The sequence below is a fragment of the Ips typographus genome, linkage group LG5, assembly GCF_016097725.1.
Source record: "Ips typographus isolate SLU linkage group LG5, UJ_Ityp_2.0, whole genome shotgun sequence".
Taxonomy (NCBI): Eukaryota; Metazoa; Arthropoda; class Insecta; order Coleoptera; family Curculionidae; genus Ips; species Ips typographus.
In genome coordinates, this window is record NC_138426.1 from 4,010,743 (window position 1) to 4,033,191 (window position 22,449).

Consider the following 22,449-nt stretch of genomic DNA (forward strand, 5'->3'; position numbering starts at 1 on the left):
AACACGGTTAAAGAACACAAAATTTACTTACTTGTAGAAGGATGGGTCTTCCATGTCAGTTGCATTGTATGAATACCCAAAAAAATCTGGATTGGACAGTTCTGATTCCATTGAGACGTGTTCTTCTTGCCAGTTCTAGTAGTTATTTAAATTTACACTATTTGGTAAACACTATTTAAGTCTGTCACTGTAAATTCACTGTAACACGGCACCAAACCTCAAATTGTAGTACACTTCGTACAAAAAAGGCCTATCTACCAGATAGCGGTTACCACTCACAGTTTGGTAAAAACGCACTTTAACCCGCATGGCAATGCCCAAAATTGACGGTACTTGACAGGTGCGGTCTGAAACAAAAACCAAAACATTATTTAACTAGTGCGGTAACCAAAAATTACACAATTTAAGTGAACAAAAGACCGAGTTAACCTCTTTCACCGAGTTAACTAAACGCACTATCACGGTTAAACATGGCAAATCTGTTTTTATCTGGTGTTTATTGTTTCAAAGTTATTCAAATATTTACCGGTATAAAATAATACGAGTACATATTTTGTTTCTAGATCAATGACATAAATTGAATAATGTGCGTAGTTACAATTATTTTCCTATTAATTACCCTCAAATTACTTAAACATCCTTGGAGGTCACAAAATGGTCAATCAATCAATTTACCTGTTTATTGATCTGTCAGAAAATGCGAAATAATCGCAAGAGAATTACAGCGGTAATTTGTACTAGTTCAATTTAGTTTACAAAAAAATATTTTAAAGTAGTACAGCTGTCCAAAATTTTATATTTTAGTGAGATTTTTAGGTTTTATGCTAAAAATACAACATTTCCGTATTCCTAAAATATTTATTACTAAAATGTTTCAGGATAGTGATTTTCTTTTAAAACTTTTTTAATAACCACGTTTTTCTATATCAAATTGTTCATCTTGGCTTTATCATAGAAACTTTTTGCCAAAACACCTTTTTTGTTATTATTAGATGATTGGAATTGTAGTTCAAAATATCTGTTTGTGTGGATTGATTTTCTGTATACTTTTGTTACTGTTGATTACTGTTTAGTTTATTTATTGACTTGATCTTGTGTTTCATAAACTCTAAAACTTGTCTCTTTTTTTATGCGCTTAAGGGCCTATAAATTTCGTATTTCTTTTTTTTTACCTTTTTTTCCGCGACAATACGGCACACTGTCTATCATAAGGGACACCTAGAACTGCGTGCGCAATAGCGATAGTACCATTCAAAGTGTCGACCTAGCAGCATCAAGCTAAAAGCGTACTCAATTTATCACGTCTTTTTTTTGACTTTTTTTTCGTATTACCGCGACTCGCGAGTGTTACTCACTCCAGTCCATCCAAGCCGACGAATCCACATTTCTTAACGAGAGCGCTCTCCTTCAAGCCAGGAAGTTTTAGACAGGTGAGTCCCGTTCAGAAAGGTGGTGCGCCGTTTTCGAATTTTAATTATATTATTTTTCGATAAAACCTAAACCAGCAAATTTTACTGGTCTTCAACGACAGTTACTAATTTGTTTATCTCTTTTTTGTTAATTGTGTAAAATTGGCAGTGGGCTTTACAAGTGTCCCAAACTTTTCAATAAATTACTAAAATTGCCAGAGGCCTCTACATACTACTAAAAATTTCCAAAATTGTCAAAGAGCTCTACAAGTATCTTCATTCTTCCAAAAAGTTGTCTAAAATTGCCAAAGGTCTCTGAATACTGCAGAAAGCAACCTTAAAATTGCCAAAGGGGTTACAAGTGTCCTAAACCTTCCAAGAATTGTCGAAAAAACTGTACAAGTATCCTACACGTTTCAAGAATTTGTTAAAATTGCCAGAAATCCCTAAATAGTACAGAAAACCCTTTTGAAATTGTGAAGGAGACCTAAAAGTGTCCTAAACCTTCCATGAATTTTATAAAATTGACAGAGGTTTCTACATGTGTTCAAAATCTTCCAAGAGTTGTCTAAAATTGCCAAAGACCTCTACAAGTGTCCTAAACCTTTCACGAATTTGGTAAAATTGCCATAGTCCTCTATGAGTGTCTTAAACATTCCAAAAACTAGCTTTTTAATATTGTCAGAGGTATTTATAGAAAACACCCTGAAATTTTCCAGAAAACTGTACAAGCATCTTAAACTTTCCAAGAATTGCTTTAATTTTCCATAGCCCTTTACAAGTATCTTAAACCTTGTAAGAATTTGCTAATATTGCCAGAGGCCTCTACAAGTGTTCTAAATTTTTCATATATATATATATATATATAGGCCGGTTTAGAACGTCTTTCGACGTTGTCCGACACCTAATTTCCAGCCTCTTCGGTCTTCACAATCTTCAGGTGTTAGATTTCTCTCACTCATGCATTTATGCATGGTTTTCTGCCACTCCTGTTTTGGCCTTCCTCGTTTTCTTCTGCCTGTTGGTTGCCAATGAAGTACTCTTTTAGGCCATCGGGTATTTGACATTCTTTCCACGTGTCCGTACCACGTAAGTTGCTTGTTTTCGATATCCTGTGTTATTGCGTCTTCTATTCCCATCCGTTGTTTTATGATGTCGTTTCTTATTCTTTCTCTTCGTGAAATGCGCATCGATCTCCTAATTGCATCCATTTCAACTGCCTCAACTCTTTTCTTGTGTCTATCTGAAATTCTCCAGGTTTCTGATCCATATAGGAGGGTGCTTTTTACCATTGCCTCATAGATATTAAATTTCCGCTTCTTGGTTATTTCTTTGCTCCATAGGATTCCATTCAGAGCTCCGATTACTTTTTTGGCTTTGACTATTCGCTTTCCGATTTCTTTTACATCTGTTCCTGTGTTGTCGAATGTAATGCCCAGATATTCATATTCCTGACACTGAAGGATTTCTTGGCCATTGTCCAGTTCCAAATTTCCGTCCTGAGTTCCCACACATAAATACTTTGTCTTGGCTATGTTGACTGTTAAGCCCCATTCTCTGTATTCCTCTATTAGCTTTCGCATCATGTACTGCACATCCTCTTTATCATTGGCTACTATGACTTGGTCGTCTGCGAACTGTAGGGTAAACAAGCAACTATCATCAATTTCTATTCCCATTCCCTGGACCTTTCTTTTCCAGTTTTTTAGTGCCATCGCTATGTATATTTTAAAAAGAGTGGGAGAGACACAGCATCCTTGACGCAATCCTTTATTCACCATAAGCTCTTCAGTGACACATTTGCCTACCCTAATTCTTGATTTTGATTCCCTATATAGTTCTTTAAGGGCTGTTACGTAGGTGTGATTAATGTTGGATTGCTCTAAGACCCTCCATAGTTTTGATACTGGGACTGTATCGTAGGCTTTTTGTAGGTCAACAAATGCTAGGTGCGTTTCCAAGTTTCTAGCACTTCTCTTCTCTATAACTTGTTTTAGAGTAAACACGTTGTCTGTACATGATCTTCCTGCTCTGAAACCGCATTGTTCTTCCTCTTCTTTTCCTTTATAATCCTCTTCAATGAGATCACGTAAAATTCTACCATACAGTCTGCTCAATGTGCTTGTAACCGAGATGCCCCGATAGTTATTGCAGTCCAGTTTATTTCCTTTTTTGTGAATGGAGGAGATGAGAGCCATTTTCCATTCCTTAGGGACGGAATGTCCGTTCAAGCATTTATTAATAATAACTGTTAAATTTCTAAAGAGCTTTCGAGTTCCATATTTTAACATTTCGGAATATATTCCTTCTGGACCGCTAGATTTACCTGGTTTAAGGTTCATAACAGCTTTTCTCACTGTTTCCTCAGATACCTCAACTTCCTCTCCTTGCACATTGAAGTGTCTTGGAGACTCAGTTAAATATTCTTGTCTAGATTCCTGAAGTAGGTCTTTGTAGTGTTTTAACCATTCTTCGGGTTTAATCACTTGAATGTTCGCCCCGTCTTTTCCTGGGTTCTTGACAGTTGATATAAATTTCCATACTTCTGAACATTTTCTTCCTCCTATATAGCTGTTAATTTCTTCACACTTCCTATCCCAAGACTCGTTTTTTGCTCTGTTAATTTGCACTCTTAGTTGCCTTTTAATATATTTGTACCCTTCAAGGTCTTCTTCATTTTTTGTAGTTAGCCATTTCAGATATTTTTGTTTTTTTCTTGAACCATTGTCTCTATCTCCCCATTCCACCAATGTTTCTTGTTGGTGATGTTCTTCTTTATTCCTATTGACTCTTGTGTGACTTCTGTCAGAGACCCTATAATGTTCTCATAGACTTCGCCAAACGTGTGTTCTTCAGGACTGAGGAGTTTACTATCGAGTCGTCTCTGATAAAGGAATACTGTGCTCTCATCCTTAAGACTGTCAAAGTTGTATTTTGGTGTGTTAATTGTCTCCATGGTTGCCGTACTATTACTTTGATCTTCTTGATGGTTTCTAGTTTTTCGAAAATGTAGCCTTATCTTGGCTTTTACTAAATAGTGATCTGATCCGCAGGTGCTTCCTCTTAGGACTCTCACATCGTTAATTTGCAAATTTGTTTTTTGTTGGCTGATGATGTAGTCAATAATTGACTTAAGGTTTCGAGTACTCTGTATCCATGTATAGCGATGGATATTTTTATGCTTAAAGAAACCATTATTGATTTTTAGATTGTGAGTCTCGCAAAGGTGAATGAGTCTTTGGCCGTTATCGTTGATTGTTTCCTCTCCATAAGGCCCCACAGTTTGATTGTTAAGTTGTTTTCCCGTTCTTCCATTGAAGTCACCCAGCATCACAATTTCTCTATTTTGCCCGATGTCTGTAAGTATTTCATCTAATTTTTCGTAGAATTCCTGCTTAATATCGGCTCTTTCATCATCTGATGGTGAATAGGCTGCGATGATGGTTATGTTATGACCCTGTAGTTTTAGGTTAAGTATTAGAATGTTTTCATCAACAGCTTCCCAGTTACTTATTTTATTCCTCCAGTCTTTCCTTATTAGTATTGATACTCCTCTCGCTGCTCTCTTTTCTTTTGACACTCCGGTAAATATATGGACAAAGTCTCCGACAAATCCGGTGCCTTTTCCTTTTTTCTTGGTTTCAGTCAAGGCTACTAAGTCGATTTTCCTTTCCTTAGTTTCTGCGGCAATAATGTCAATTTTTTGTCTAACACCCTGTACATTCCATGTGGCAAAATTCATCGTCCATTTTCTTTGCTTAGTTCGTCGTCCAAGTGATCCATCCGATGCTCCGAGGCTTTGTTTAGGTTTTTTGGTATGTTTATGTTTTTCCAAGTATTAGAGAACCAGTCTAATGCCTTAACCCCCAACTTGGAGGACCAGGTCAGTTTTTGTTTCACGGTGGGTATTTTATTTCCCCACTACCCTCTGAATCTGCTGGCTTGCAGACCCAGTGAGCTTCCCCTAATTCCAATAGGGACGCGCCCGATGGAGGTAACTGACAAACAACAACAAACAATTTTCACAACAACAAATTTCACATCTAAATTTTTCAAAGAATTGTTTTAAATTGCCAGAGTCCTCTACAAGTGTCTTAAACCTTTTAAGAGTTTGCTGAATTTGCCAGAAGACTATATAAATGTCCTATACCTTTCACGAATTTGGTAAAATTGCCAGAGGTTTTTAGAAGTGTCCTAAGCTTTCCAAGAGTTGCCTAAAATTGCCAGAGGCCTCTAAATAATACAGAAACTAAAACCAACACTTGAAACATGAGAATCTACAGATTATCTTATCAAAGCATCAGTAACATTATTTTTTCCAGTATATTACACTTAACCTAAAATGAATTAACTGCCAGGAAACAAACAACAACAAAGAATAATTATAATAATATCAAGCACTTGGCAAGTGATTCGGAAGTAGTAATAAATTATCATAATCCATTTTTATTGCTAAAAGTGAGAATATTTACATTGCGTCATTATGGCTCCGAGTCTTTATCTAAATGTTAGGCGACGATAATAATCTTGTTTGGCTTAATGCATCTCTGGATTTACACTGTTTACGTAGATGCATTAATAATGATCAGGCTTATACTTGAACATTTCGGAGCAATGTAACAATATTTGCAAGTGAACATATTGTCTGTTATTGATTTGAAAGCTGAAATCTAATTAAATTTAGTTCAAACGTTGTGGCTTCTATGATAGGTTAATGGGTAGTTTGTTAGGGGCTTTTATTGCTCCATCTATAAAGTTTTAGGGACAGTAAACGTTTGGTTCACTTAGCCAGTTTAGTTAAATATGTATTAAGGAAATTACAGCGGTGCGGTGGAAATTACAGGTGATCTCACATATAAAGGATACATACTCTGTGGAGGCGAGAAACACAAACGAGAAAACACAACAGAGCGGTACACCGTCTCATATAATCGACGTACGCTCCCTAATATCAGCGAACATTGGATCGGACCATCAATTAGTCATGGCAAAACTAAGTCTTACAACACAATTAAAAAAGAAGGCACCAACTATTCAATGATCCCACCCACAAGATACAAGGAAATAAGGAACAGAATGCAGGCAGAAATACCACGAATAAAGACCAAATACTAGGAAACCTTCACTGCGGATATGGAACACGACCTCTATGGCAGCCAAAAGAAGATATGGAAATTGATTAGACGAAGGAAACGCGAAGTCAACGAATTATCCCGGTGTTCGACGAAGATGAGACTCAACACCAGAAAACGCCAGCAATGGCAGAAGCCACTACTCGTATCATCCACGAACCAGTAGAAAAATATACCAAGGAACTAAAAAACAGAAAAGCCCCAAGAATTGAACAACGAACTGATAAAGTAACCGACTGGAAAAGAAGCATCACACTATCCCTATCTTCAAAAAAGGAGCCAAAAAACAACCAGGAAACTACAGAGGAATAACTCTCCTAAGCGCCGTGATGAAACTATTCACGAAAATCATATGCGGTATCATCTCAGAACAAATACCCATAATGGAAGAACAACAGGGATTTAGGGAAAACACGGGGCAGCATTCCGGAAGAAATAGCTAGAACTATTGAAAACTTGAATACCAAACACAACGACCAGAATAATTGTGAACAACAGCCCGACCCAAGAAGTGGAATATCAACAGGAATAAGACAGGGAGACTCTCTAAGCCCGGTACTCTTTAACCTAATCATGAACGAAATCATAAAAAAGACGTTAAAAATACAAGTTATAGCTAACAAGGGAGAAGTAACAATACTGTGCTACGCGGATGACGCAGTAATTATATCAGAAAATGAAGATGAGCTGCAGAGACTACTTCATCAATTCTACCTGACAGCAAAACGCCCTAATATGTCGATACTATGAAATCTCTAGGGACTGTGCAATATCGAAACCAACTAGAATGTAAACCTTAAGAGTGCAGTTTTAATATGAACAACTTTAGCGTTATGTTTATAAAATATTTCCACTCTTTGAGTTCCGGCTCCATCATTCATCTTGCATTATTGAAAAGTCTATGATTCGGCAAGTTTCCATCTACGAAAAGAAGCAAAAAATTGTCTATAAAGCGCGATTAGGCTTTCGACTAGACGCTTTTGTAAATAGTTGAGCCAAGTTTAGCCATAAAAATAAATTCTCTACAGACTTTAAGCCGCAGAACTCCGGCTATTCAATCTTAAACTTGTTTGATTGGTAAAGTATTAAATCAAATCGCCAATGATTAATCAGAAAGTAAATTAGGCTACTGTGAGAAGAATGGTTAACGATGTTTCCAGATATTAAATTACCTCTATAAATATGGTCTGAAAGTATACTAATCGCTTCAATCCCCCACGATTTGATTGATATTGGAATATCGTGGAATCCCTGCAGCTCAGGATCGGACAGGACATTTAGAGCTTTTAAGGGTCCAAAAAATAAGAATATAGATCAACTTATATACTCTGTATTGTACTGTTTTCAGATAACTGAAATATGGTTGCCCGTATTTTTTTATTTCTTTTGACAGCGTTAATCCATTCAAATCTTTTTATTTAATAACTGGATTAGATCAACTTTGGCTTTGTAAAGACCTGTCTGATTTAAACCTATCAAGATGGCCATTTTTTCTAATTTTGTAATGAAAAACACAAAGCTGATGTCCGTTTTGCTCTAACTGACGCCATTTTCTCACTGACGTTGAAATTACAGCATTTTTGGCAGTTTTGAAGACATGGCACCCATAAAAACTGACATTTTGACAAATGACCCTTTACATCACATTTCTACCATTAACCTAAACTAATCAAGGCAATTGAAAACGATTTTCAAAATTTAAAAACTTTTCAAAAAAAGTGTAGTTTTGTAAAAGTGTTAAGTTTTCAAGTAAATTCTCCAGCTTGACACAAGAAAAAATGAAAAATTTCAAGTTTACATTCATTTCAATTAGGGCAAATTATGAAATCAATTTTCAGGGCTGACACAGGTTTGATCAAATTCTGCTCTAATTTTAAAAAATTAATTTGAGAAAAAAATATGATTTATGCGAAGTTGAGAACGAAAATCATTCATTTTAAATTTTTTCAAAAAGTATCATTTTTTCAATAAAGTAACCTAATATTACATTAATTTTAAAGAGAGAATACGATAAAATCACAAAAATAGGGATGATCCATTTCAAAAAATTGCCTTTCTGCCCTTTTTATGACTTTTTGAACCAAATTTTTGACCACCCCGTATCATTATTGTCGACTCTTAGAACAAATCTTCTGTAAGACAACCAAACACAAATACCTAGAAAAACTTTCTAGGAATGTGTAAATTAACATTATTTTGGGGACTGAAATCAAAGTCAAATTTCACACAAAATGGTAATAAATATCTCAGAAACGAAAGACATAAAAACGAAAGACATAAAATATGTGTAGAATTCTTCTTAAAATCCGAAAATATAAACAGGGTGTCCGATTTAAAATAAGCAAACTGACATCTACTTAATTATCTTAATTTCAAGATTTCAAACTTCTATAAATATTTGATCCTAAAAAACTTTTAATGAATGATTTGGGTGGCTAACTCAGTATATTATTACACCGTAGTATTAAGAATTAAATGTTAGGAAAACAAGAAAATCCAGTCCTGTAAAACCCTTCAAACAGCCACAATCAAACAAAATCACCCCAATTAGTCACATTTAAGGGGATCAAAATCGATACATAAAAGAAGATTTTCCGATGCTTTATCTCACTTAACTGGAAAAATCCAACTCGATTAGATTGGATAAACGGATGCTTGATTAGGAGGGATATCAAACAGGTTTCAGGAAAATCCGTTTTCCATTAATAGTCACACGGTATTGTTTGATATGGAGGTAATAACTTCATTAAACAAAGGGACGGTTATGAATGGTAATTAGGGGAAAATCATCGATTTTCACATCAGACCAAAATTACAGACACTAAAATCAAATTCAATTAGAATAATTCTGATTATTAAAGCATATATTGTAGAATCTGAATTGTAATCGAGGTATTCGTAATTACGATCCGGAAGATGAAGGGTCTCTTGCATTAATTGTGCTATTGACAGCTACAAGATTTAATGATCAATAGGTTTGAATTAAAACCTTAAAGTACTAAACTTATGAGAACCAATTACGAACCCACCATTATCCAGTCTGTCACGTTTCTACTTGATCGAGAACCAATTTGCGTTCAAACTGGTTTTACGTTAGGCAAGATTATCTTTAGATTGCTGTGATTTAAGGTTAGCAACGCTTTTCCATTTGCAAACAGTGGTCGATATTTTTTTCTTAAACATGAACGTACGTACGAACGGGAATGCTTTGTGATAGAGATGTCCAAGCTCTCCTACTTACCAGCATTCCTCCTCCAATTTCGTTCTTAGCCATTTTGTAAGGTCATGCATGACCTCCATTGCCGCTGTAGGACATGTTTTTATGGTTCCTGTTATGCATCGGCAAGGAAAATGCTAGCAGTACCTTGCCTGGTTTTATTGTAGCAAGCAACCGCCTCATACTACATGGTGCAGTATGCATCCATCTCAGAATGATTGGGTTAAAAACCCAGAAATTTCCTGGTTCTACACATCATTAAAGCCCTTGTGGCTTAACTGACAGTTTCCTGAATGTGCCTGTTCCAAAGAAGTGTGAGATTTAGTGTTATTCCTTGAAATTTTACTTCTTGCTTTAATTCTCCAGATATCTGTATCGTTTTCAGATTTGCCAGCTTCCGTCTTCTTGTGAATGGTACAACAGTGGTTTGGCCCCTTGGCAGTGCACCATCTTTTAGTGACTTTGATTGCTGCTGGTATCAGTTCACATAAAGTGTGTTCATATTTGCCCTTGGCTCTCTAATGCAGTGTAGGCCAGTGCTTGTTAGTTTATTAAGTAGTTCATCACTACTAAGCTCCACATCAGAGGTGAACATACCCCTCCTTGAGCAGTCGTGCCAACTTCAATGGGGCTACTACCCACTGTAGTTACAGAAGATCTTGTCCCAAGCATCTCGCTCATCCAATTCGTAATTGCTTTGTCGATCCTGTAGGGCACTTCTGATTACCACATGAGACGTGTTATCAAAAACATCCGAGATGTCGACGAAAGCACGTATCGACGACGAATTCTGGATCATTTCTGTCAATTGATAGAGCGCGGTGTCAGTAGATCTGCAGATGTAGAGGCATTTTCTCTAATATATCCGTTCTGATGTCTGCCACTTTTTATATTGCTTTCAGCAGAAAAGATGTGAAGTTAATAGGTAGGAACGATTTGGGGTCAGTCTCATTTTTCTTCCCTATTTTTGGTTCAAAAGACCTTTGCCTTCCTCCAGAGTTGAGAAATATAGCTCAATGCTAGGCTACTTTTGGCAATGCTGAGTAGATAAGAAATGATTTCCTCTTTTCCTTCCTTTAGAAGGACGGGAAAAATTCCATCCACTCCAGGCTATTTGTACGGTTGAAAGGTGTTTATGGCCCATTTCAATCGCTGTGATGTACTTATGATCTTTTTTATTTCCCAGTCCGCCCTTATGGGCTTTATGGTGTGAGACACAATCTTACACACTAACCGGGAAGTCTTTAGCAGGAGCCTGCTCTTCCTCACTCTCAGTGTAACTACCGTCTGGTTTCCTAAGCGCATATTCCTGTTTTGGACATGACCTTATGTAGTGTAGCTGCTGCTGGAATGGAAGTAACATTTTCGCCAAACAAAACAAAAATTCTCAAAAATCTCTTTGTTGTAAAGGATTATTTTCTCGGTGTACACTTGCTAATTTCCGTTTCTCTTTGCTTTATTGAAGAGACAACGGACATCAGCTCTTAAAGTTGACAAGGGTTTAGTCCACCAAAGGGAATTTTCATTTGATTTAATTATGGTCGCCGGACAGTTGGATTCATAAGCCTCCACTATTGTCCCGATGACCTTAATGACTTTGTTTTCTAGTTCCAAGTGGTATCTAGCCCATCTTGTATAGGCCAGTCCTGTAAGAATCTGAATTCTTAAGATTCCTTCTAGAAATTATCATACGGGTAATTCCCTCTATTCTAAACTCAATTATCCTGTGATCTGACAGGGACGGTTCAGATGACATTTCCCACCCTCTCTCACCACACCTCACACCCTGTATATTAATACATCATTCCATTCAGCACGTCAAGACCTGCAAAATGAGGTCAAATGTCTCCTACCAAAAATAAACAGTTTATGAGATACTTCGAGAAAATTCTCCACAAAAATAGCTTTGATGAAGCATGTGTCTCGACTTGGCCAGAATGAGTTTGCATTTATGTCGGCCAATTTTAGTTCAAGTTTAGTAGCTGAAAAATATTATGAAAAGGATTGTTATTAAAAGCAACGGACAAAATTGCCATGTGCACCGGTTTCAAGCTAAAACTCACGAACTATTTAACTTTCTAGGAAATTGCACCACCACAGTTTTGCAATTTGTCTTATTTGTTTCTTGAACGTATGTGTAGGTTACGTGCTTTATATCAGACTCAATTGTATTCACCACAACTGGAAGTAATTAAAGTGCTTTCAAACTAGACAAATTTTAATTAATATTGTCTTTTATGTCATAAAGACCACATAACAATGGAACTTCCTAGTCAAAACTTCCAGAAATTACAGTGGTTACTGCCTAAAAAAATAACAATGATACTTTACTGTAGAACACATTCCTGAAATTTTTATGGCAAACAAAATTTTAATTAAAACTAAATTGAAATAATAGAAACTCGGCTTAGCGTGAATAGTTTGGAACAGAAAATATTTAGTTGTGTAAAAAACGTTTTAATATGTAGTGACTAATTTTAATATACATGTATAGAGGAAATGTTTTCAAATGAAATTAAATTGAAAAACATTCTATTTTAATTACTTACTTTACTTTTTCGTGTCTAAATCAACAAACCATATCTTTTGTGCCCAGTACTGGGCGACGTCAATAGCGTTCTGTTCAGCATTCCACAAATCATCCAGGGAGCAGGTGTTCCTGCAGTTCGTGAGATGCGCCATGTCTTGTATTTCTCCGCAGTCGCAAAAGGCGTCTTGATGGTCTATTTGGTTCCTTCAAATCGTGTTGGTTTTTACGGCTGCAACTCCAGTTCTGATTCTGTTTAATGTTTGCCATGTTCGCCAGTCCAGATCCATCCCTCCAGGGTTTTTCTGGCGTGGGAGGTAGTTTTCAGGGGTTTCTTCATTGACCACCTTAAGGAAGTTTCTGCGTGATCTGAGCCTCCCCTGTGTCACGTATTTTCCGTGTTGTGGGTGTCTCTCGTCAAAGGTCTGCTTAAACTTTTCTGTGTATTCGGCGGCCTGGCGACGTACCTGGGATCTGACCAAGCCTGCTGCTCTGTAGAATGCTGGTAAAGGTGCTGCTTTCATGCACCCGGTGGTTATTCGGCATGTCTCATTGAGGGCTATGTCGGGGCATGTCAGCGTAGACAAAGCTCTTTGAATCTTCCCCGATAGGCTGGTCGTTGGTATAAATATTAAAGAGAGTTGGAGAAAGAACACTCCCATGCGGGAGGCCATTTCTTTGATCTCTCCATCTGTTTTTCTTACCATTAAGAACAACATAGAAACGTCGGTTTTGTAGAAGAGCTGAGATTACTTCTGTGAGTTGTGTAGTCCTTGGTAAGGTTGTACATTTTTATTAAGAGTTTTTTATGGAATACGGTGTCACACGCCGCGGTTAGGTCAACAAACGCAACACCCGTGATAAGTTTTTCTTCAAAGCCCTTTTCTATGTGTCCGGTTAATGCAAGGACTTGGCCAGTACACCTTTTCCCGGGTCGAAAACCTGCTTGTTGCGGTATAAGTTTAGGCTCTATGGTTTTTCCCATACGATTCAAAATCAGGCCTTCAAAAGGAGGCATAGAAGGGAGATTGGTCCGTAGCTGCTGGCAGATGCCGAGTCCTTTCGTGGCTTGAGCAGCGAAATCACCTTGGACTTTCTCCACAGTTTTGGTATTTTAAGTTCCGAAACGCAGTTGTCGAAGAGGGTTAGCAACCAATCTTTCGTAGCAGGACCGAAGTGCTTTATTTGCTCCGTACATATGCTGTCCTCTCCAGCGGCCTTTCCGTTTTTCGTTGTATTGACAGCGTTATTCAATTTCTTGACCGTAAAAGGCTCTTCCAGGCTTTTGGTTTCCGTTGCGTGACCTCTTTGCAGTCTTTCCGTCTTGGTCCTTTTCTCTGTTTTGCCGTTTATTAGTAGTTGTTCAGCTACTTGGTTTAGGGTTACATTGACAGAGCTCTGCCGTACAACTAGGTCTCCGTTGAGCTTTTTGATAAAATTCCAAGCTATTTTGCTGCTATGTGTCATGTCTAGGCTTTCCAGTTTTTCAGCCCATTTCTCCTGCCTTGTGGAGCTGAGCTGCTGGACCAGTGCGGTGCCACAATTTATAGTATCCTCGCTAAATGGGTCGCGTTCATACAGTTTAGTGTTTTCATTCAGGAGATCCTTAGTGTTGTTAGACCAACCCGCTATGTATTGAGTTCTGCATCCTGTCGGTATGGTTTTTCTGGAGATTTCTTTGAGTATCTCGATAAACTGTTAGTAGTTTTTCGGTATCAGTTCTAAACTACTAACTGTCTGGTCCTAACCTAACCTAACCTAACCTAACCTAACCTAGCTGGCAAAGCATAGGTCTGGGTTGTATCCTCTTCTCCAGATTTTACTTTGGAATGAGTATGGGAGTTTAGAGTCCTGTCTATTTTAATTATAATACTTCTTAAAGTTCATCAATTATTATCTGATGAGTTTTAGTTAGGTTAAGTCAATAATAATGAATATGTAGAAATTTGTATGCTTTTTTCTGTGGCGTTTCGGTTTTTGTGAAATCATCCTGAGATCACCTAATCTCTTTTGAGTTTTTCCAGAAAGTCTGTTATAATTGTTTAACCTAACCTAAGTCTTATTATTGACGTTTTAGATTCTATCTTCTTCTAAATGCTTTAATCGTATGATATATGTATCACTTAATACTGTCAACGTTTCAACTTTAGCAAGGAAATCCATCATCAGGAAGTATATTTTTTCCTGTTATCTTGCCATCCTCTGTTTCTGAAACTTTTTGCATTTCCTATATGCTCTATAATACTTGTAATACGTTTAAGAAGCCGGTTAGCCTTAAATACAATTAAAAGCGTTGTAAAAAAATTGTTTTGCCTTCAATTTTACTGTACTGTAGTAAATACAGTTAAAATCATGTTAAAGTTACCTTAAAAACCATAAAAAGTATGAAAATTGCACCAAAACTCGCCAAATTTAGGCAAAATTCTCCAGATCGATTGTCTGAACTGTTATTGATGTGAAGCTAACCAATGCAGTCTCAAATTACTTAAAAATTGTAGGAAAGTCGGTAAATTTGGTAAAATTTCAAGAAAATTAGATTTGATTGCCAACTGATAGTGGTCAAAATTGTTTAATTGAATAAATGTTATTAATTAAAACACAGCCAAAGTCATCAAAAAGTGACTTTGAAAGAAGAGAAATTGCAGCAAATTGACAAAACCTTCAAGAAAACTGAAAATATGAGAATGTATTACTGAATGTATACAGGGTGTTTGTTACAAACTTTAAGGAGTGAATATTTGATCAATTTTAAGTAAAAAAGTTTGTAAAAACATAGGTCCGCAAAAGCATCATTTCGGAGATACAGGGTGTCAGAAAAAAACACTGTAAATAAGAAAAATAAATAATCAGTTAATATGCTTATGTGGCTCTAAGGAGTTGTGTTCCAAATTTGAGTGCAAAATCCAAAAACCGTAAGAGGTAGGTATGTAGAAAATTAAATTAACTTTTGACACCATGTATTTTTGGCTTAAAAATGGTTTTGCAAAATTAGGTCAAAGATACAAGGTATAAAATGCCATTTAATTTAGTTTAAAGTAAATCCAGTTTGTTTCATATATTTGATCTAGTTTTATATAGCTTTAGGAAATGGATTTTAACAGTTGTCACATTAAAAATAGGCCACATTAAATCAGAAATGGATTGCAAAATGTCAAAAATGCACTGATGGAGGTATAAAATGCATTTACCTGTGATAGTACTGAGTTTACTCGTTTTTGTGTATGTACTCTACTTATTTTTATAGTTTTATGGACAGAATATGACAGTTGTCATAAACTAAATTAAATCTAACAAAATCTAAAAACGTATTTTGGCGTCAGTTTTTACTAGAAAGGAGGGCAGCTTGGCAACGTTGATTAAATGTAAATATTGATCATTTATGAATAATTTTAGGAAACATTTCAATTTAACAACATTGTTGAAATTTGAAAACTTATCATTTTCGGAATAAAGTAAATACGGAAAAATTGTAAAAAATACTCAATTTATAAAAAAATATTAATTTGGCCCTGTACATATAAAAAAAAAAAAAAACATGTATACATAGGAAAGACCGTAACGGTCGATAGCCGTTTTTTCTTTTGAAAAATAAAGATTGTTTATATACATATATATATATATATATATTAATTTGGCAACATTGCAATTTTTTTATACCAAATTGGGAGAATAGTCACATTAATCACCTATTTTGGCAACTTTGTTGAAATGTGAATTTTTATCAATTGAATAATTTTAGAAATATAGGCAAATATGACAAACAAATTTTTTTTACGAAATTAAGAAAATTGTAGTCAATTTGGCAACATTGCTAAAATGTGAATCATTGATGAGTCATTTTAAGAAAAATACCAGTTTGGCCCTTTTCTAAGTAACTTATAGCTATGCATATCCATATAATACAGTAGACGATAGAATGTAGCCGCATAATTTTAAATCTAACAAAATCAACTGTTTTGAATATCAAACTTGTTGGAAATTAATTGGCAACAAACTTTCCCAATGCAAAAGTTTTGCATTGGGAAAGTGGGAAGTTTCCTCATTTCCTTTGCTGTTTATCTTCATTAACTCAATAGTCAGTGCATTTTAAAGCTCTCCCAGTCACTTCGCATACCAACGCAAAAGCTCTTCATTACATCATGATTAGTCATAAAATAAAGTGTTAAATTGAGTGAAACGCTTCATCAAAAAGCAATATATTAAACTTGAAAATGTTCAGCCAAGGTTCATTATTGTTGCAGAATTTGCCATTGAAACATGGAATTCTAGTTTACTATTTTTGGCTAACACAAAAGGTGAACGAGCTGTTTACCTTCATTATTTTAAGCTAGTTGCACTTTGCAGCTAAACGTACTTCTCATGTTTCCCATTAAGGACCTTTGTTGCGGATGAAATATTAAAATACAATGTGTGTGCGAAAACAAGAATATGGAAACTTCTTGAGTGCGATTTATGATTTTAATGAGGTTAAGTCCCGAAAAGTCCGTAAATGGGAAGTTGTTTCGAGAAAATTGCGTTTGGTCTGAAAATAACCGGAGATTAAAACTCCTGACCCTTTGTTTTGTTGGCAACGACTTTCTTTTATGACCAGTGTTGACTATTACTTCATCCCTTCAGATTACCCTTAATCTTTTCAAATTTATTTAGTATGAGGATTTCAGACCCTGTCCTGGCAAAATTGTGAAGGAAATGCAGTTAAAATACTGTTACGGTTTTCCCGTGGGTTTACACAAAGTTGTAAGGGAGAGTCCGACTGGGCGTCAATTGTGTTAGGCGGGTCCACGTGGGCTCCTCTTTTGTGTACGCGGGGTTTTAAACCTTTGCTTAAGAGGCAGCAGTATTTTCCCTCACGAGTAGGTTCGAAGGCCAACAAGGTTGCGATGCGGATACTTGAAGTTAAAGTCTCACTGTACACACTGGGGTTTATTTCCAATTAAACTGGCAATTAACATTAGTTTTACTTAAGTTAAAAGACAATGAAAATTATAAACTTGTGTGACGACGCTTGGTACGATGTGCTCTCTCTGAAGAGCAAACTGTGACTCTCGGATTTTGGTCAGCACGCCCTCTATATGCGGTGTTGCCAACGTTGCCGACACTTGGGTGTAACAACTCTCCCCCTTTACTCTTGGAACCAGAATGGTGAGGAAGAGTAAGAATGGTTTGTGGATGGCTACAACAGTGACACTTAGGAGCGGTCAGGACACGTCCTGTCCGGGAGGTTCTGAGAGGTCCAGAGGTTCCAGCCCTGGGTGTAGGAGTTTGTTCTGGGATTTTCTCTTCAGGTTCCTCGGGCTCGTCTATAGCTTCATGACTTTCCGTCGTTTTGTCGCCTCGATAAGTCTGAGCAGGTGGTCTTCCACGCTTTCTAATTGGCCGGATTGGGTCAGGAACATCAGTCTGGTTTCCTGTGAAGGGTGTCAGAGCGGAAGTATGATATTTACCTAGGACGACATTGGGATCATTCGGCGAGCTGATTTCATAAGTAGTTGGTGTTATGGTTTTGCTGATCACATCAGGTCCATCTCGTTTTGGGGCGAATTTGGTCGAATACATGTTCTTGGCATTGCTTAAGGTATGGGTCTCAACGAGAACTTGGTCACCTTTATTGTAGTCAGGTCCTATTCGGCGTGCTTGATCGGTATACTTCTTGGCACGGTCCTGGCGGTTCTCAAATTGGTCTCGGGCATCACGTAAGGTGGAGTCTTCAAGTCTGTAAATAAGAGGTTAGGGGTGTTATGACATGGTCGGTGGCTACAATTTCTCGAATATCTCGTCCGACGTCATCGGGACACCTGAGTTCACGTCCAAATGTAAGGTAAGCAGGCGAATAACCTGTTGATTGGCTTCTGGCTGTATTCATAGCAAAACGTACACATGGCAATTTGTTCTTCCACTGGGTATGATCATTTCCAACTAGGATAGCTAACTGGGTTTTCAGGTCTCTATTCTTCCTTTCCACGGGATTAGCTTCCGGGTGGTAAACTGGTGTTAACGACTGGTGAAATCTAAGGATATGAGCGACTTGCTGCATCACGGTGCTTACGAATTGAGTTCCATTGTCCGAAATTACTCGTCGCGGGACACCATATCTCAGAATAACTTCATCTATGAGGCATTTAGCACAATTCTCCGAGCTGGCAATAGCTAGCGGGATTAACTCAATCCACTTGCTAGTTACATCTTCAATCACAAAGATCCATTTATGACCTTCATCCGTTTCTGGTAAAGGGCCAAATAAGTCCATTGCCACAACTTCAAATCTCTGGGCAGCCACGGGCGTCTGGTTTTGTCCAGCAGGTTTTTGGTTTGAGGGTTTATACCTGTGGCACTCGATACATTTCTGGACGTAAGCGGTTACTGACCTCCTCATTCCTGGCCAGTAGTAACGGCTTGCAATTCTTTGCAATGTTCGTTCGATTCCACAATGACCACTCAGGGGGGAATCATGGTACTCTGTTAGTATTCTTGGGATGTCTGTCTTCGGTGCTACCAGTAGGGGTGTACCATCTTCGGTGTCGGAGTCTGAAAAATAACGATACAGTACACCTTGGTTCATAAAATATCCTCTTTCGGTCCACTTCTTATACTCAACACTATCAGGATTGGGCGACTCAAAACACTTTATAACTTTCTCAACGTCAGGATCACTCAACTGGGCGGTTCTGAGTATATATTTATAGAAATATAACTTTTACCACAATGTGGTATCAAGTTTGTTACTTTATATGAGACACTCCCGGTATACGACCCGGTATTTGGTTCTAATTATTTTTCTATACCTAATTCTAATGGTTTTCTAGTTATTAATTATGTTTTTTCCCCCAAACATGGCACTAAATAAATTTGTAATACTATGCCACTGGGATTAGTAGAAAATGTATATGTTTTGAAAGTAAAAAAAAATCTTGTACTACAGTTTTGAGTAGAAATATTTGTTCTATTTTATACAAGGTTGGTACAAAGCTTGTGACTTTTTTGCTAAAAACAAAAATAAGCAAAATAAATCTTTTCTATAAATAGCATTATAGAAAAGAATTTTGACAGTTGGCACAGTAAAATAGACCAAATTATATCATAAATAGATAACTAAATGTGGCAAATGTCAAAAATTAACTGATGGAGGTATAAAATGCCCTTAAAACGTAGTTTAAACTGCGCTTACTCGTTTTCGTGTAGGTGCGCTTCATTTATAGCTTTCTGGAGAAAATGTTGACCAAAAATATATCAAAATTAAGTTAAAAACAGACTGCCAAAATGATACAAATGTCAAATATGCACTAATGAAATTATAAAATGCATTGATTCTTGTTCAAACTGAATTTACTTTGTTTCATGTAATTAATCTAGTTTTATAGGTTTATGGTGAAGATTTTGACAGTTGTCATATTAAAAGTAAGCAAAATTAATTAATAAATTGATAGCTAAATGTTAAAAATTCATCGATCGAGTTATTTTTACATTTCACTCGTTTTAGTGTATGTACCCACTTTTTGTAGCTTTATGAAGATAATTATAACAGTTGTCACACTCATAATAAACTAAAATTAAGCTACAAACTGGTAAACGTCATAACTGTCAGAAATGCACTGACGAATGTATAAAGTTCGTTTAATTTAGTTAAAACTGATTTTACTTGGTTTTATGTATTTAATTAATCTAGTTTCATAGCTTTATGGAAAGGATGTTGACTGTTGTAGTTGTAAAAACATGTATTGTCATTTGGCAAATTTTAGAGGACATTCAGGGCTACAAATTGGGTCACATGATATTATTATTATTATTATTATTATTATAAAGATATTAAATAAAATTACAAACAGATAGTTAAATGTCACAAATGTCAAAAAATCTTTATGGTGAGAATTTTGACAGTTGTCACGTTCAAAATAAAGCAAATTTAAGTCAGAGACAAAATAATGTCTAGAAATGGCACAAAATATTACAAATTTAGTGTTATTTGCAATCAAATATACAGGAAGATTTTTAGAAATATTCCTTTTTTTTGTATTGTGGTTTTGGGTCACCCTATATAATCGTTAAAGGTTGCAAGCTATTTGTAGAAACATTTAAAGAAAAAAGAAGAAATAAATGAATCATTAAAGGTATAAGTAATACACAGAGTGTTTAGTAAGTATAAAGCAGTTATAAATACCATATAACTTCTACAGTAAAAATCAAAGTGAAATAAGATGACGTAATGCAATATAGGCAGATTTTAATGTGACAATTTGACATCATTCTATTTTACTTTGATTTTTACCTAATACTTCTTGGGGAAATTTAGAATCTTTAAGACACCATTTGGCATGCAACAACACAAACATTTCTGTCAATTAGGTAACTCCAAAGTGTAGGTTCAATAGAGGAGTTACAGCAAAAGTGTAAATTACAAAGTTGTAGGGAATTTCAAATTTTTTAAATTGTTTTCTAGTAATTTTGCCCTAAAGGGTCATTTAAGGGAGTTACAGGCCAAAAACTAAGATACTTAAAACGTGTATTTTTATTTTATTGGTAGGAGGGCCAGTTTTCAAATAGTAGAGTACTCTCAAAGTACCTATAATTGGTTTATGACATGTTCAAGTAGTCCAAAAGCAAATCTAAACTAGATTAATAATATAACTATTTTAAGTATTTTAGCAGGCTGCAGGATATTTCAATTAAAAGTAATTCAGTATCTTTGCTTTTAAAATTTAATCTGTATTGATTGGATTTTCAAATAAAAACCCAGATCCATTAGCCCGTTAAGCCCTAGAAGTAGGCTAAAAGGCAAGCTCAGCTAAAATACTGAGCCAGTAAAGCCAAGAAGTCAGTGAATCAGTCGATAAATTTAATTACCATCTCTATAACGAGGTTGTAGGGCTGAAGTGCTGGGAGCTGCATCACTTTAATAGAGTCTTAGACGAAGTAACCAATTTGTTTCAGATTAGCTGCATACTGCTCTCAATTAATGTTTATGGCAACTATTTAGAAAGAATAATAATAAATACAATATTTTTTTATAAAAACATAATTAACACAACAACAGACATTTTACTAGTATGTTTAAGAGCGTCACCTGAAAATGCTCTCAGGACCTGCAATTTAAAATTGCAAGCCACTTAATCAAGCTTTTAACGTTAAAACTTTTTCTGGATTTTTCCAGACTTGTAAAATATTTCTAATTAATCACAGTAATATGTTGGGAAGCAATTGAATTTTTAAGTCGGGAAAAAAAGGGCTTAAAAAGCAAAATTGTTTTCTTAAAAAAATTACAAAACTCTCTCAGAGATGCAACATTTTTTTTGAGTTCTAGACATTTTTTGAAGATTTCAAATTGCTTTAGAAGCCTACGGAAGATTTTAGACTGTTTTTAAACCTTTCAAAAGTATTTTGAACTACTTGACAGTCTTTGGAAGAGTTTTAGACTGTTTAAACAGCATATTGAAGGTTTTGGAAAGCTTTAGAGGTATTTGAAATTTCTTACACGGTTCACAAAGTTTTTTGGAAGCTTTTAAACTGTTTTAACATCTTCTGGGAGCTTCTAGACTAGTTGAAAAGCGTTTGGAATCTTTCAGACGGTTCTAAATGATTTTGAAAGCTTCTAGACTGTTTTGAAAGACTTCCGACTGCTTTAGAAGCATTGAAGATTCTGGACATGTGAATTTGAAGTTTTGGAAGCTTCTAAACTGCCTTAGAAGCATACGGAAACTTTTAGACTGGCTTGACATTTTTTGAGAGCTTCTAGATTAGTTGAAGATTATTTGGCAGCCTTTAGCGTGTTCTAAAAGCTTTTGGAAGCTTCTAGCCTATTTTGAAAGGCTTTAGACTGCTTTAGAAGCATTTTGGAGTTTCTGTTGTGTTTTGAAATCTTTTTAGACTACTTTAGGAGCATTGAAGGTTCTGGACTGCTTTTAAGACATGTGAATTTGAACTTTTGGAAAATTTTAAACTGCTCTAGAAGCATACGGAAGCTTTTAGACTGCCTTGAAATTTTTAAAGGGCTTCTAGACTAGTTGAAGATTATTTGGAAGCCTTTAGCCTGTTTTAAAAGCTTTTAGAAGCTTCTAGACTGTTTTAAAAAACTTCAGACTGCTTTAGAAGCATTTTGGAGTTTCTGTAGTGTTTTGAAATTATTTCATACCACTTTAGGAGCATTGAAGGTTCTGGACTGCTTTTAAGACA

General features: G+C 36.0%; 1 protein-coding gene across 1 annotated transcript in view; it reads right to left on the bottom strand.

Moving 5' to 3' along the window:
* The window catches only part of LOC145729588 (diuretic hormone receptor-like), a 213,308-nt gene that overhangs the window by 104,482 nt on the left and 86,377 nt on the right, over window positions 1-22,449 (bottom strand). Inside the window, exon 3 of the mRNA XM_081980410.1 lies at window positions 32-347. Coding sequence (XP_081836536.1) covers window positions 32-111 — 80 coding nt within the window. The 5' untranslated portion in view covers window positions 112-347. The remainder of the gene's footprint in view (window positions 1-31; window positions 348-22,449) is intronic.